Below are 16,606 nucleotides of genomic sequence, written 5' to 3'. Positions count from 1 at the left end.
CCTTGGACACTGGAGCCACAATGACAAGAGAAGCCTGGGAGGGAATCAGTCTCCCAGACCACCCTCATGGGGATGCCTGTGACCAATGACTGATAGATGCAAGAGTACAAAAGCCCAGCTCCGTTGCCCCAGGGAAGGACAAACTCTGCAGTGCGATTTATACTCTAGAGCCCCCTGTAGGATCAGGTAGAGACTAGGCTTCACCTGAAACCACATCTATTTTTAATTTTTCCCCTTCCTTATCCTGTTTCTCTCATTCACATACATAGAAGTTTCTCCTGATAGCACTCCCTTAATAAATCACTTCCACACAAATCCCTATTTTAGGCTCTGCTACCAGGAAATTTACCCTGAAACAACTCTTAGCTGTTCTCCTTGCATCCACTGTTGACCCCTACAATCTGTTCTCCACATCACAAATATGGTCATCCTTTACACAGTGCTTAGGCCCTGCAAATGATTTGCACTGATATTAGGATAAAAGCTAAACTAATTAATGTGTTCTGCCAGGCCCTGCATGAATGGTCTGCCTGCTGACCTCTTGCTGTTTCAGCTTCTCTCCTACCACTCTCCCCTGCTCCCTCCCTTCCAGCCACACTGACTTTCTGTCTACCCCTCATATCCCCAAGCTTCCCTCTGCCTCAGGGCCTTTGCACATCTTGTTCCTCTGCTTGGTATATTTTTCTTTGCTACTTTAATGTAGATAATCCCTACTCACCTTTCAGCTCTCAGCTCATTTGTTCACCTATGTGAGCAGGGATGTATCCACTGGGCCTTGGTTTAGAAGTCCCTTCCTGACTCGAATTAGACTAGCATTAGTGTTCCTGCCACATTCTCCCATAACAATCTTGTACTTCCCCTATTAGGACTTCATTGTTACTGTTTGTTTTGATGATCTTTGCACTAGACTGTAAGCTCCATTAAGTCAAGGACTGTATCTTTGTTCATTAATTAATTCAATAATTATTTCAATAAATATTTATGTGCATCTACAATATTTTAGGCATTGTGCTAGTTGCTGGTGATACAAAGCGTGAAAAATCGACAATACTCCAGCCCTTTGGAGTATACAGTGTAGTGAAGAATATAGAGGTAAATTAAATAAATATTTTGTTAAACTATGATAAGTGCTATGAAAGAAAATTACAGGGTAGTATCTGATTCATCATTTTATTCCATTTACCAAGCACCATGACTGATAGAGAGTTGGTGCTAAATAAAATCTTTAAATGATTGAATTAAAAACCTGGCTATTTTTTTCTCTCTTTTCCAGACAAACATCTAGTCCTCTGAGAGCCAACAACAAACTTTTCCATCAGAATGAAGAGGCTATTTCGATGTACACTGTTGACAAGTGGAATGAGCTTGAATGACTCTACTGACCCCAGGGAAATTTCTAAGAAGAAAACAGGGCATCAACGTGCCTTCCTTCAACATGTTTTCTAAGGAAATCAAGCTTTCCAAATCAGCCCTCCTAGAGATTAAGAAGGCTAAACAAGTTATTATTAATTGTTTGCTATAACTTGCACATTTATGATATACTTGAGTGGTGTTTTTCTTTTGTTTATATATATCTGGGGAAATTTGGCATAAATGAGGTTAATTTTATAGGGCTGAAAGAATTATTTTCAGGTTTTAAGCTGCTATATACATTTAAATATCTTTTTTTTACAATCTATTGTTTGTCACAGTCTTGACTGTTTTTCTACTGATGTTCTCTTGGACACTCATGCTGGTATTTTATGTCAGTGATGTTCTAAGGGTTGGTGGCTGTGTGATACTTGCTATTCAATATGTTTAATACCATCCATGGTTAACGTATAATGTATTTGTTTTAGAACCCTTTATCCATCACCAGTTTCAAATAACAAGAGTGTTCTATGGGAAGACACAATCCAGTTTTTATAATGTATTGGTCTATGACATGCTACCTGGGAAGCACTGTGGCAAAAATGGCTGACTATGTATGTGTAAATAATGTGTAGAGAAGATGCATGTGTGTTTAGCCACCCCAAGATAAATATATGCTCAGAAACATGCATATATTATATATATATATGCATGTTTATATATATATATGTAGCTCATTGTAAATATGTATCGAGAACACGTCATTAAATGCTAATATCCAAGTGTAGGAAGTAAATAAAAATACAAAGGAAAAAGAGGGCTTTGGACTATTTTTAAATTTCTGTTATTGTTAATAGTGTACCCCACTGCCATAAGATATCAAAATATTAAGAATTACCGAAATGGGGACTTCCCTGGTGGCGCAGTGGTTAAGACTCCACGCTTCCAATGCAGGGGGCCTGGGTTCGATCCCTGGTCAGGGAACTAGATCCCACATGCATGATGCAGCTAAGAGTTCACATGCCACAACTAAGGAGCCTGCCTGCCGCCACTGAGACCCAGCACAACCAAATTAAAAAAAAAAAAAAAAGAATTACCTACATGGTGTGATTATGCTTTCCTGCATTTCCATGGACTGATAAAATATAATACCAGGGAAAGACGTCACATACAGTACCTGCTCCATCTTGCTGAGGAAACAGTCAATGTAGTCTCGAGGGTTATTAGGATCCAGGGACTTCTGATGCTCCTCCACTTTTTCCAGAATAAAATATTTAACATCATTAAGCCTTTTTGAGAATGCTTTGTGCTCTCCAGGGAGATGCTTTATGAGTTTTGGCCACAGATTGTAAATCTAAAATGAGGGGAAAAAATACATCAGCAATTCAGTTTGTGAAGAGAGACCAGTGTTTCTAAGTGGAGCACCTAACCATCTGTGGGGTCTGGCTAGGGAGAATACCTTCCTCCAGCTTCTGAGCAGAAAAGAAGGGAGGGTGACCATCACGTACATGAGAGAGCAGCCCCTTCCCATCTCCTTGCTCAATCACCCTTGGCCAACCTCAGAGTCGAGAAGGGGAGAGTGTGCGTAGGGGCCTTAAAAGAAACAAAGGCAACTGGGAACGTGATGCCTTCTTTTGTGGGAGTCAACTCACAGAAGCAAGCAGAGGGCAGCCTTCCATAGGTGCTGGGGTGAGCGACACTGCACTCATCCACTCGACAAGACACACGTTGTGGGAAGGTGACAGTGCTTGTGTTGGCACGTGCTCGTGGGGCAGGGTGGGGAGCTCACAGCCCTTTACCCTGCCTATGGGCTCCCAGTGCCCCCATGAGATCAACCGCAAGGGCAGATGCAGACTTGGCTTTACCTGGTTCCAGGGAGAGCTTATTCGATTAAAATTTTTATTTAACAAACTCAACAGGGAGAGTAACGTCTTATTGTTGTAGTGGAAACGCTCATTGAAGAGGACGGAGCAGATCACGTTGCAGGAAGCACAGGAGAGGGTGAAGACAGGGTCCAAGGGCTGAGCTGATGTGAGAAAAAAAAATTCTAAAATTTAGAATTTTCATCAGCTTGCATTAGGGCTTCAAGAACAGGGCCTCCCTCTTGCTCAGATTGATACCTATATTTTATTTTCTCTAAACTTCTTCAAATTAGGATGTAGGGATCTTCTACTAGTAGTACATGCTCTATAGTATTATACTATGCTACTACTACTAATTATTATGCTATTCAATGAATACTGTAATAGTCATAAGAGCAACAGGTAATATTATGGAGTATTATACATGCTGGATACTGTGTAAATGTTTTGCAAACTGTAACGTTTTGCAATACTGTAATAGCCATAAGAGCAACAAGTAATATGGAGTATTATACATGCTGGATACTGTGTAAATGTTTTGCAAACTTTATTATTTAACCCTCATTCTGAGGTTTGATTTCTGGCCCCATTTTTCACATGAGGAAACTGCGTTTTAGAAAAGTTAAGTAACTTGTCCAAATTTACACATCCAGTAAGTGCCGAAGTTGGGAGATGAATCCAAACAAAAGGATTCATGAGTCCTAAGTAACAGTTTTGGGTCATTTTCTTCCTGCTGCCTTTTTCCTAGTCAGTGCCCTGACTCATAGAGCAGATTGTGGACTATTGCGTGCCTCCCAAAGGAGGAGCTTTGGTGGGAAGCTCTGTGTGTAGAAGCCCCTTGCCCCAAAGGATGGTCAATGGAACGCACCCTCTGTTTTCCTGAGCTCCTCCACCAGAAACTGGGCCTCCTCCTGGACCCTCTCCTCGAGGCCCTTCTTCCCCATCCCAAAGTTCCTCAGGGTCATGAGGGAGAAGCGTCGCATTTGTTTCCACCTGTTTCCATTACTGAAAAAGATTCCTAGGAAAAGAAGCAAAGAGCAGGAAAGAATTTTGCATCATGGAGTCCAACTTTCCCTGAAGCTTATCTCCTGTGTCCACCCTGCACTGTTGCCAGTGCCTCTTTTCAGGGATTTAGCAACTGGCCTTTGAAGAGCACAACATATTCTTTGGTTTGGGTGAAATATTTGTCACAAAGAAAATAAAACCCAAGCTCTGGTCAACAGAGGGCAGGGGTGATGGAGTCAGGAGGCGGATCATTGGCAGGTAGAGAACATTCCCAAGGGTGGGAAGGGCCCTCTGTCTGGTTTTGTTAAAAGTAGTAAAGACTGGCATGTGTTCTCACAAACCTCTTTCCTGAGTGTCTGTTTTACACTTAATATCCCTCTAACTTGTGGTTTAATTCTACCTGCGATTTTCTCTATTAGAGGATAAGCAACTGGAAAGCAGAGCAATAGGGAATATATGTTTCCATTTGCCTCTGAATTTACTACAGCTAATGTTAGCTAATCTGAACAAGGAGAAACTCAGGAGCAAAGGAACTCAGTATGTTCACACCAGTGTTTTTTCATTCCTTCCTCTGTACAAAACCAGTTACGTGTCCTGAATTTCCTTAATGCACCACCAGTTTCCTAGTGCCCCAAATCCAAACCTCAGGGCATCTTCACATCCCTCTTGCCCTTCACCCTATACATCTGCACTTGGTAAGTCCTGTCGATTCCACCTCCAAAATGTCTTTCTCATCTGTCCCTTCTTGTCAATTCATACTACGCCACCACACTTCAGGTTCTAACACTTTTACAGATTTTAAAAGTTCTAATCATCTTCAAACCAGTTTCCCCTTTCACTCCTCTAAATCTACAATTTCCAGGTTACTCAAAATCAAATACAGGGACAATGAGGCTGGTGCTAAAAATCATTCAATGGGTCCCTCTACCCCACCCCCACCTCCCCACCCCAGTCTCATTCTGACACCTTTAAAACCTCAAACATTTCCATCATTCTCTCCCTTGGCTCTAACTCTGAGCTTATAGACCAATCACAGCTGTTCACTAAATGCAACTACATTGTTTTGCACCCTTATTTTGTTCATTCTCTCCCTTTTACTGACAAGTCTGCTCCCGCCCTATTTGCTTTGTTGAGTTTCTAGCTTTCCTTTAAGAGCCATTTTGAAAACCTTCTCTCTGAAGTCTTCCTTATCCTCTACTGGAGATAATCTTGCCTTCCTTTAACTGAATTGGCTTGCGTGATGCTTTAATACAATTTATCTTTTCTACCTTGTATTACAGCAATTTGTTTACTTGTGTTACTTCCTATACTAGATTTTACTTAGTTGAGTGACTGGGGCATCTCTCCAAATATTTCCTGTGACACATGATGATCTCTTACCTTGCACACAGAAGATGTTCAATACACAATAATTTAAATATTCATTTCACATCTACCAAATTAGCAAGCATTAAAAAGAAATTCTGTACCTAAAGCAATCAAGCTTGTGGCAAATTTGGTGCATTGTTTAGCCTCTTTGCATATCACGACCTATTATGGAAATTAAAGCAATACTTATAGCAAAACCTATTAAAATTGTCTTTGATCCATTAATTGCTTTCCTAAGAATTTACACAAAGAAATAATTCAGCAAAAGTTAAAAAGGTGTACACTGCAATGTCATCTATACTGATTTAAGAAATTTGTAAACAATCTAAATGCTAATGATAGGGTAATTTTTTGCATAATTATACAATGATAGTAAATCAATATTAGGAAAAGTAAGCAATTGTTAAAATGATGATTATGAAAACTACGTAAAAATAGCAGAAATGTTAATATTTAAAAGAAAAAATCAGTATACAAATACGTCTATACTATAATTACAACTATGTAAAATATGTGTGCATATGAACAACATCTGGGAGATGGTACATAAAAATAAATATGTTACATCAACCATACTTCAATTAAAAAATTAAAAAACAAAAAAATTTAAGAATAGGTTAGTGTATTGAGACTATGGTTAGTGGTTCTGGGTTCTAGAGTTAGGCAAATTGAACTCAAATCTCTACTCCAAAACTTTCTAATTTGGGTGAGTTATTTAACTTCTGTTGCCTCAGCTTTTCATCTGTTGAATGGAAATAAAAAATATTTTCCTCATGGGGCCACTGTGTTAACTGAATATGGTAATACATGAGAAACCCCCAGCACAGTATCTGGCACGTAAGAAGTATTTAATAAATATTAGCTAATATTATATAATTATAGCTATTATAATAATAATTCAATAATACTCCAATTATTATTATAACATAATAATAACATTATTATTATTATTGGATTTTAGGAATATTTTTATCTCTTTAAATTTTTAACTGTTTTTGCATCACCTTTAAATCAAAAAGCAACTACAAGTTTGGTAAAATTTTTATTTAATCCTTAATTAGACTTTTAAATGTTGCCTTTTTTTGCTCTTCATTTATTCTTCCATTTATCTAATAAATTTTCATTGCTATCCTGTGCCAACTAAAGCATGTCACTTGCCATCCAGCTCTACAAGGATTAGGTCAATGGCCACTGCAGTCACTGACCTTCAACAGACCCTGAAAGGAATTCAGGGGGTAGATCAGGAATGAGGCACTTTGTGCTCTGGGGAAACTGACAGAACAGGCCGTCAGATAGTTAGATATTTTCAGGAGAAAACTTTAGGAGCTCTATTTCTTGCATTTCCTCATACCTAGAAAAGCAATAAAATCATTTAGGGAGACATCTGTTCCTCGTGACTAGCAGCAGCCTTCTACTGAGATGGGCGCTTGATTGCACATACCCCCTCACATATATACTGACCTCCCCCACTATCTCTTCGGAGCAGTTTCTCAGAGCTATCTGAGACGCTGTCTCCTGGGCTATGGTCCTCAGGAAGTCCCCAAATAAAAGTGAACTCACAGCTCTCACACTGTGCACTTTTTGTTTGGTTGACACCGGCTGTATGCCAGATCCTAAAAATATTACTACCGTGAACATTCTTGTTTATAATTTTTCCCACATCTTGTATTCTCTCTCAAGATAGGTTTCTAAAGGGGAATTACTCCATCACTATGGATGTCTCTTCAGAGAAGTTTGGTTGTTAAGGGGCAAGAAACCAGGAACAGTAACCGAAGGGAGGTGTGAGGAGAGTGCTGTGGAATATTCACATGTTCCTGGGAATGAGTCACTGGAGAGTGAGTTTATCAGTCGCAGTCCAACCGGCAAGAGAGAAGCCTCTCTCGATATTTAAAACAGAGGAAAATTAATCCAGAGAATTGGTTTTAAGGTGATGGAAACACTGAGAGGCCAAACCAGGGACAGTGAGACAACTGGTAATTATCAACAGCAGAAAACTGCTACCATCTCCCCATGGAAGGGACAAAGGAGCTCAGTGGCTGGGGTTACCTGGCCAGGAACCAAAGTGGCCCTGGAGTTATGGGGGGACATGCAGCTCTTGGAAGAGATGCTATCTGAGGCACAGAGAGAGGGGGCCCTCTGGCTCTCCTTCCACTCCCCAGTCTCTTGCCAGTGCCTCTCTTTGGTTGATCCCAGTCAGAGCCAGCTGTTGAAAGAGTGTGGGAATTTCAGCCTGCAGTAACTGTAGCACTGGGAACCAGGGCCAGTAGGGAAGAGAGAGGAGTGGCTTTCAAGACAAGCGGAGAGAGATGGGTAATCAGGGATGGAGAAGGCATTACCAAAGAAGTAAAATCCTTGGGAAGGTGAGATGCTATAGGATCTAGGGCACATGTGAAAATTTTCCCTGTCAAGAAAGGGACACTTTTTCAATTGTAACAGGAGAAAAATAAAAAGGAGAATGTGGGTGCAGGGGCAGATAGAGCCATAGATAAAATGTGAAGAAACTGGAGAGTTCCTTCCTGATACTTCTGTTGTTACAATGAGTTATGATACAGTGGTTCTGAGAGAGGAAATGTATAATGAGGGTGTTAATAGGAGGAATGAGGAGTCTCTGAGAGTGGAAAAGGGAGCCAATCAGAGGAACGTGTTGTATTAAGAGTCTAATTGAGGTTTAAAGTATTAATTTAAAGGGAAGCCAGTGTAATTACTGAGAGAATTTCTCTAGCAGTGTTTATCTTCTGGACACATGCACAGAGAAGAAGATGGTTGAATTCTTCCAGTGTTGGAGTATATGCCATTCAAATGTGATGGCAGGAGAGAGTGCCGATATATTTTCTAGGTTCTGATTACAATAAATGAGCTATGTGAAGGCTGCTTTGATTCACTGATGCTGTCAGTTAAAAGTTTAAGGTCAAGGCTCTTGACAATATCTATTTCAGAGGAAAATCTGACATCTTCTATTGCCCTATTCCAAAATTGAAATGCTTTTGGGAGTCCAAATCTGGGAATGTACACATATACGCACATGAATCTCACATACAGTAGTCAGTCTCTTCTTTTCTACACGGGGAGTTCAGCGTTGGTCCAGGGCTGTCTGTGACTCAATGCAGAAGACTCTCTAATCCTATCTTCCACTGCAGAACCACTTGGCTCCCAATTAAACTTCTGTTCTTCAAGTTTTCCCTTATCAGTGCAGAGGTGATACTTTCCTCTTCTACCTGCTTGTTGTGGGCAGATTGTGTTTTCCAGAGTGAACCACAACATCTCCCATCCCCCATTCTCTTCCGTAGTGTGACCACCACCACTTCCCCATCAAGAATGGAAGCTTAATTCCTGTCCATTTGGATTTGGGTTGGCTTTTGGGAATTACTTGCAATGAATAGAATGGTTCTATGTTCTAAGATTTGGTCTGAAGAAGCTTTGCAGCTTGGACTGCTCACTCTCCAGATGCTCCCCCTCAGGATGCCCCCTCCTGGACTCCAGGCACCAGCAAGAAGCCCAAGCCACATGGGCGGGCCACTTGGAGATGCTCTGTTGACAGGCCCAGCTGAGCTCAGCCTTTGGGTCATCCTTGCCCAGAAGCCAGACTTGTAAATGAAGAAGCCTCCAGATGATTTCAGCCCTCAGCTGTTGGAATCACCCTTAGCTGCTTTATTTGGGAAAAAAAAAAAAATTGGATGTCTGCTAAGGCCCCAGGCCTTGTGGATCAGAGAAAACCCCTTCCACTATGCCGTGTTCAAATTCCTGATCACAGAATCCATGAGCATTAAAAAAATGTGGGGGCTGGGGGGTTGCTGTTTTACATCCCTGAGTCTGGGGTGGTTTGTTACACAACAAGAGATAGCTGTGATACTCTCCTATTTTTCTCACTTTGTTCAGAATCTATACCCATTATGTAAATATCTTTTTAAAAAATGTACTTCTTTCTCTTTACCACACCTGCATCCCTGCAGGCGTGGACTGTCCCAAGGAAGCAATGCCCTCTCCACTCCCATTGCGCTGGGGGCAAGTATGTGCATGGGTGAATAATTACATAGTTGGTTGTCTCTATTTATGTAAACTAGATTCCTCAGTAGGTCTCTACAGTTTATATGTCCATAGATATAGTACTTTCCAAAAATGTTACAGCATTGCACTCCTCCAGGTAAAGAATGAATGGCTGTTTATCCATGCCTTTAAGAGCACTAAGTTATTTTAATTTTTGCATTCTAGCGACTGAACAATAACATCTAAAACTGGTGTGTGGATCGAATGAATACGTTAAAGTAAGGGGGCCTCTCTGGCACTTGCCACCCCGTGTTGGTAGAAATCCCAGAGTTCCGCGCGTCGGAGGCTCTTCCGCCGCAGCTGCCATTGCAGAGCAGCAGCCATGGCTCTGCGCTACCCATGGCCTTGGGCCTCAACAAGGGCCACAAGGTGACCAAGGACGTGAGCAAGCCGAGGCACAGACGCCGCCGCTGGCGTCTCACCAAGCACACCAAGTTCGTGCAGGACGTGATCCGGGACGTGTGCTGCTTCACCCCTTATGAGCGGCGGGCCATGGAGCTGCTCAAGGTCTCCAAGGACAAGCGGGCCCTCAAGTTCGTCAAGAAAAGGGTGGGGACACACATCCATACCAAGAGTTAGAGAGAAGAGCTGAGCAATGCCCTGGCCGCCATGAGGAAGGCGGCAGCCAAGAAGGACTGAGCCCTTACCCTCTGTGCACAATAAAACTTTTTCAGAAAAAAAGAAAAAGATAAAGTAAGGGCTTGAGCTGTTGCAATCTGTCAATGAGATAAATGTTTAAAGATTAAGACACTAGACAAAATATTGAGTTGATAGTTAACAGAAAATGTTTCAACAACTTGATTAGACACAAATCCTCAGCACTGTATTATAGTGTTCAAAGATCACTAGATAAGAAAGCTATCTAGTATTTTAGCAGACCTTTCATTTTCGAAGGTGTTATGGGTTTAATTGTTTCCCCTCAAAATATGTTGATGCGCTGGCCCCCAGTATCTGTGAATATGACCTTATTTGGAAATGGGGTCTTTGCAGAGGTAATCAAGTTAAAATGAGATCATTAGGGTGGGCCCAATCCAATATGACTGTATGCTTCTAAAACGGGGAAATTTGGACACAGAGACCTATACACAGAGAATGCCATGTGAACATGAATCAGAGATTGGGGTGATACATCTACAAGCCAAAGAACAACAAAGATTGCCAGCAAAGCACCGGAAGCTAGGAGAGAAACATGAAACAGATTCTCCCTCACAGCTCTCAGAAGGAACCAACCTCACTGACATCTTGATCTCAGACTTCTGGACTCCAAAACTGTGAGACAATAAAGTTCTGTTGCCCTAAGGTTTGTACGCAGTTTTTGGTACTTTATTATGACAGCCCCAGGAAACTAACGCAGAAGGAAAACTAAAATATCAATGAATGGTTCTTTGTTATTTTCCAGGATAGTTTTAGGAAAGGAAGAGCTGAATTATCTGTTCCCATTACAGGCAAGTAAGGAGCAGTAACAAGGATTTTATAGGAAGTTTGAAAACCAATTTTCTCAGAGTTGTGAAAACGGCAATTTTTTGAGCAATATTTTTTTCCCTCTTGAGCTCAATCCAACCCAGAAGCTTCCCGCTCCAATTAAAAGTTAATTTTAGGGGCTTCCCTGGTGGTGCAATGGTTAAGAATCCGCCTGCCAACACAGGGGACACGGGTTCGAGCCCTGGCCCGGGAAGATCCCACATGCCACGGAGCAACTAAGCCCGTGTGCCACAACTACTGAGGCTGCGCTCTAGAGCCCGTGAGCCACAACTACTGAGCCCATGTGCCACAACTACTGAAGCCCACGCGTCTAGAGCCCGTGTTCCCCAACAAGAGAAGCCACCGCAATGAGAAGCCCGCGCAGTGCAACGAAGAGTAGCCTCCGCACACCACAACGAAAAGTAGCCTCCGCTCACCACAACTAGAGAAAGCCCACGTGCAGCAACAAAGACCCAACGCAGCCAAAAGAAAAAAAAAAACGTTGATTTTAAAGCTCACACACAGACAATGTAATCAACGTGTTTAGAAAAAAGGGAAGAAGGAGGAAAGGTTTGGTTGCTTCTTAGGTGGGCAAATGCATCCTGATCTTATGTAAGAGAGATCAAAAATTGCTTCTCTTTTATCACTTAGTACACTGCATAATATTTAATTAATTATTCATAAATATGCTTTGAAAAGAATTAGGTTTCTATTTCTTGGGGCTTGCAATTTTACAATTTGAAGTGGATTGGAGGAGACTTTCGGGTTGTCCTAGGTTTCTGTGTGTGTAATACTTCATACATATGAAGGAATATATGTAACATATGTCTAAGTTTTGAAACATAATAATAAAATAATTATCTGTGAGCCTATTGTCCCACTGAAGAAGTTGAGCTTGACTAAGACCATTGTAGCTTCCTGTGTGTCACCCCTCTGATCCTACCACCCTCTCCCAGCTCCCTCACCACCGCCCCCCAACCCCCCATCCCCAAACCAGGCTGACATTGAAAACACAGTAATTTCTATACCTAGTCATCTGTTTATTGTTGCTGCCACTATGCCACTGCAGCCTTTGTATCCTGTGAAATGCAACCCCAAGCGTGGCTTCTCCAGCTCCCTAAACCCTAAGACCTCTAGGTAACAACTGTTTTTTTCAAAATGTTCCCAGATTGATTTTTATCACAATCATATTTGCAGATTTACCTTAAAGGGAACTTGGAGTCTGTTTTTGATGTTTATCTCAATAGAGTTATCAGAGCATCTGTTGAATAATAAAAGAATTTGTCTGGTCTTTGTCCCTGGTTCCTGGGAGAGAGCTTCTAAACCCTTGGATATGCCCACTTCTAACTCAGAAGTGCCTTTGTTATTCATGCTGAGTTTCTGGGATCACACTTGAGTTTATGATAATGAGGTGACTCATGGTGGATCCCTAGACAGTTTCAAGGTGGGGTTCCATGCCAGAAAGACCAACTCTGTATTTAGAGAATTGGAGCTTTCAGCCAAGTGATATCAGCCTGACCTCCTGACTTTCAAGGAATAGAAGGAGCTAGAGACTGAGTTCTATCACGTGGCCAATGAGTCAATCAATCGGGCCCAAGTAATGAAGTTCCAATTAAAAAATCTGGACACCAAGCTCTGGTGAGATTCCTGGTTGGTGAACACATCAATGCATCAAATGGGTAACGCATTCTGCTTCCTTGGAAGAGAATACAGAAGCTCTGCATTTGGGCCCTCCCAAACCTTGCCCTATGTGTCTCTCCATTTGTATCTTTCATATAAATAAAACTGTAATTGTAAGTATGGCACCTTTATGAGTTCTGTGAGTCATTCCAGCAAATTACTGAACCTGAGGTGGTCACGGAAACCCTGAATTTTTAGCCAGTTGGTCAGAAGTGTGGGTAACCTGGAGACTCCTGAACTTGTGGCTGACATCAGAAGTGAGGGCAGTCTTCTTGGGAATGATGCCCTTAACCTATGGAGTCTGCACTAACTCTGGGTAGTTAGTATCAGAATTGCAGTGCAGTATTGCAGCATCTAGTTTGTAGCTTGTTGCAGAACAGACACTCATTAGGTTAATCAGACTTTTTTGCTAAAGAGAATTAACTTTTATCTTGAAACATACCATATCCTTTCTGGGTATCGTCAATAATTGGAATATGTCCTCTGTAAAGGAATTCATCACCTTGATCAATTAAAGCTTCCTTCACCGCCTCATATCCATGTAAGACCACAGTGATCTGGGATCCAAGGTACAGAGTGTAAACGGGGCCATACTCTTTGGCCAGCTGGAAAGAGATGCAAATGGTTGTAAGGGCTATTGTGAAATCTCTCCATTGGAGGCTTCAGTGGAAATTAAGTAATGATTCACATGTAGCTTAGACTTTGCTCCATTAATTTCCTTTCAGGAATTTAACCTGGGGTACAGTCATGGATTCATTCTTTCCTTCATCTATACATGCAACAATTGAGCAAATATTTACCAAGCACCTATACTGTGTCAGACACTGTGCCAGGAACCCTCATGGAACTTAGAGTCTAGTGGAAGTAACAGGCAGTAAATAGCCGAACAAACTACATTTGCAATAGAAACTGAGCATAATTCTATGAAAGCAACAAAGAATGTACTCTGTTGGATAATAATGGGAAAACAATAAAATAGATGAGGAATCTATGAGGAGGTAACACTTAAGGTAAAACTAAAGATGAGAAGGAAGCAGCCAGGATAAGTGCCAGAAGGAGAGCTCACTAAATAGGTATTAAAAAGGATGAAATCTATATATTTATGATAGCATTGTGCCAAGGGGAAAAATAGAGTGCTACAACATCTGACAGCTAGAGGTGTTTTCAAATGTATTTTACAACCATGCAGTTAAATTCAAAGCAGCCATTTGAAATTACTTATATGAGGATGTACAATGGTGCAGAAACATGTTCGAGTTCTAAATTAAATTGGTGAAAAATAAAATTATGTTTAAAAGTCCATTAGGGAATTCCCTGGCGGCCCAGTGGTTAGGACTACGTGCTTTCACTGTCAAGGACGCGGGTTCGAGTGCTGGTTGAGGAACTAAGATCCTCCTGCAAACTGCATGGAGCGGCCAAAAATTTTTTTTAAAAATCCATTTGTTAAAAAATCCATTTGTATATCATAATCCTCCATTTTTTATTTATGATAATTATTTCTAAGAAGCAAAACTTGACACCATTTTTTTCTTTCTGCCTTTTTTTTTTTTTAACTTAAATGGTAGAGAATTTTGCCATTTTGTACCTCTTTTCTCTGTCCCAGGAAAATGAAACTTACTTCCTTTGTTCCCTTTGAATGAGTGTGTCTCTATATTTTGGAGCACACAATGCCAGGTCCTCCTCTCCCAACCTCACCCTCAGCTGATGACTTTGCTCTCTATTTCACAGAGATAATAGAAATAACCAGAAGAGAATGTCCATATGCTTCTACCATAGCATCCACTTGTTTACCTGAATCTGTGCCCATGTACATAGTTTTCTGTTAATATAAATGACTCTCCATGCTCCTAAAAAAGGCCCAATTCTCCAACTTGTGCATTGGATTCTAGCCCTTTCCAGCTATGGCAACATGACTTTCCTCTTTACAGCAAAACTGAGCAACATCACCCTATTTTCCCGCTTCCCCAGCCCCTGGCAACCACCATTCTGCTCCCTACAAGTTTGACTCTTTTAGAGTCCACATTATGAGTGCATATAGTATTTGTCCTTCTGTGTCTGGCTTAAATAACTTAGGATTAATATCCTCAAGGTTCAACCATGTTGTTGTAAATGGCAGGATTTCCTTCTTTTTTAAGGATAAATAATACTCCTCTGTGTGTGCGCATCATATTTTCTTTATTCATCCATCAGAAGACAGTAATTAGGGTTGTTCTGGAGAATATATGGTTGCACAATGAACTCACTGAGATAATACTTTTTCCCAGAGAATATTTCCAAAGGAGTGAATGTCAGTCAGCGTAGCAGAGCTGGGCTGTGTCAGAGCAAGATGGGGGGATCACTCTTTAGAAGGAGGATCATAAAGTATCCCACAGATTAGTATAAAATAGTAATAATAATATAAAAGGACAGTTATTACATTTGCTTGGCTTGTCTTTTGGTAAGTGTTACACGCAGAGGGGACTGGAAGCCTTTCAGTCAAAGTATGTTCTGACTTCAGAATTTTCCCATTCACTAGAATTCAACCTATATCTCAGGTCAGGTCAACACACCTCACTACCTGCTCTAAAGTGATCCAATCCAGAAAAAAAAAAAAAAAAGGTATCTGTCTTGTAATACAGAAATAGACACCCCGAAGTGTCTTAGTGGTGAGTAAAACTAAGAACGCTTGAAGATGACATGAAGATAAACTGAAGATGACCCCCCCCTTACCTGGAGATGACCAGCCTCTAATGAAACCCTTACCTTGGAGAGAGATGCAGGGACATCCTTGAGGTTTAGTTGCATCAGATTCCCAATGATGGGAAGGGGAGTTGGGCCAGGGGGAAGCCTTCCCCGTTTGTGACTTTTCTTCCACACAAAAAGCAAAACCAGGCAAGTGACACAAATCACAAGAGCAAGAGTAGTGATTTCCAGCAGTGCCATCTCAGCTACTCGATGTTGGTAACTGTCTGGATTGCTTGTTAGCTAAGTCTTGTACACACCCGGGGTATGACCTGCCAGCCAAAGGCTGGTCTGAGTTCTTGGACTTGGAAAAAAACAACCTGGAATTGGTTTTGGCCGTATTTACCTTCCTGAAGCTTGAGATTAGGGAGGATTCATATCTTTCCTACCTCTTGTTCACAAAATCTGCAACTTTTGATTTTTTAAGCCTCTCCATTACATGTACTATTTCCTTTTAGCACTAATGATTCATTAACTATAAAGCTGGGGGATTAAAAGGTACAAACTATTAGGTATAAAATACACTACAAGGATATGTTGTATAACATGGGGAATATAGCCAATATTTTACAATAACTATAAAGAGTATAACTTTTAAAAAATTTTTCTAAAGGTTTTTTTTTTGGGATGTGAACCAGTTCTAAAGTCTTTATTGAATTTGTTACAGTATTGCTTCTGTTTTATGTTTTGGTTTTATGGCCACAAGGATGTGGGATCTTAGCTCCCTGACCAGGGATCAAACCCGCACCCCCTGCAGTGGAAGGCGAAGTCCTAACCACTGGACCACCAGGGAAGTCCCTAACCTTTAAAATTTGTGAATCACTATATTGTACACCTGTAACTTAAATAATATTGTACAGCAACTATACTTCAATAAATAATTTTTTTCTTTTTGCGGTACGCGGGCCTCTCACTGCTGTGGCCTCTCCCGTTGCGGAGCACAGGTTCCGGATGCGCAGGCTCATAGGCCATGGCTCACGGGCCCAGCCGCTCCGCGGCACGTGGGATCTTCCCGGACCGGGGCACGAACCCGTGTTGCTTGCATAGGCAGGCGGACTCTCAACCACTGCGCCACCAGGGAAGCCCAATAAATAATTTTTCTAAAGCTAACAAAA

General features: G+C 41.3%; 1 protein-coding gene and 1 pseudogene across 1 annotated transcript in view; one reads left to right on the top strand and one right to left on the bottom strand.

Moving 5' to 3' along the window:
* Window positions 1-15,732, bottom strand: part of LOC136136240 (cytochrome P450 2C23-like) — a 31,937-nt gene extending 16,205 nt beyond the window's left edge. Inside the window, exons 1-5 of the mRNA XM_065894293.1 lie at window positions 15,513-15,732; window positions 13,213-13,375; window positions 4,081-4,230; window positions 3,216-3,376; window positions 2,528-2,704 (exon numbers count right to left, since the gene is read on the bottom strand). Coding sequence (XP_065750365.1) covers window positions 2,528-2,704; window positions 3,216-3,376; window positions 4,081-4,230; window positions 13,213-13,375; window positions 15,513-15,692 — 831 coding nt within the window. The 5' untranslated portion in view covers window positions 15,693-15,732. The remainder of the gene's footprint in view (window positions 1-2,527; window positions 2,705-3,215; window positions 3,377-4,080; window positions 4,231-13,212; window positions 13,376-15,512) is intronic.
* LOC136136241 (large ribosomal subunit protein eL36 pseudogene) lies at window positions 9,969-10,268 on the top strand (annotated as a pseudogene).
* Window positions 15,733-16,606: the final 874 nt, after the last annotated feature.

Source organism: Phocoena phocoena, chromosome 16 (genome assembly GCF_963924675.1).
Source record: "Phocoena phocoena chromosome 16, mPhoPho1.1, whole genome shotgun sequence".
NCBI lineage: Eukaryota > Metazoa > Chordata > Mammalia > Artiodactyla > Phocoenidae > Phocoena > Phocoena phocoena.
This window is presented reverse-complemented; position numbering and strand designations above follow the sequence as displayed.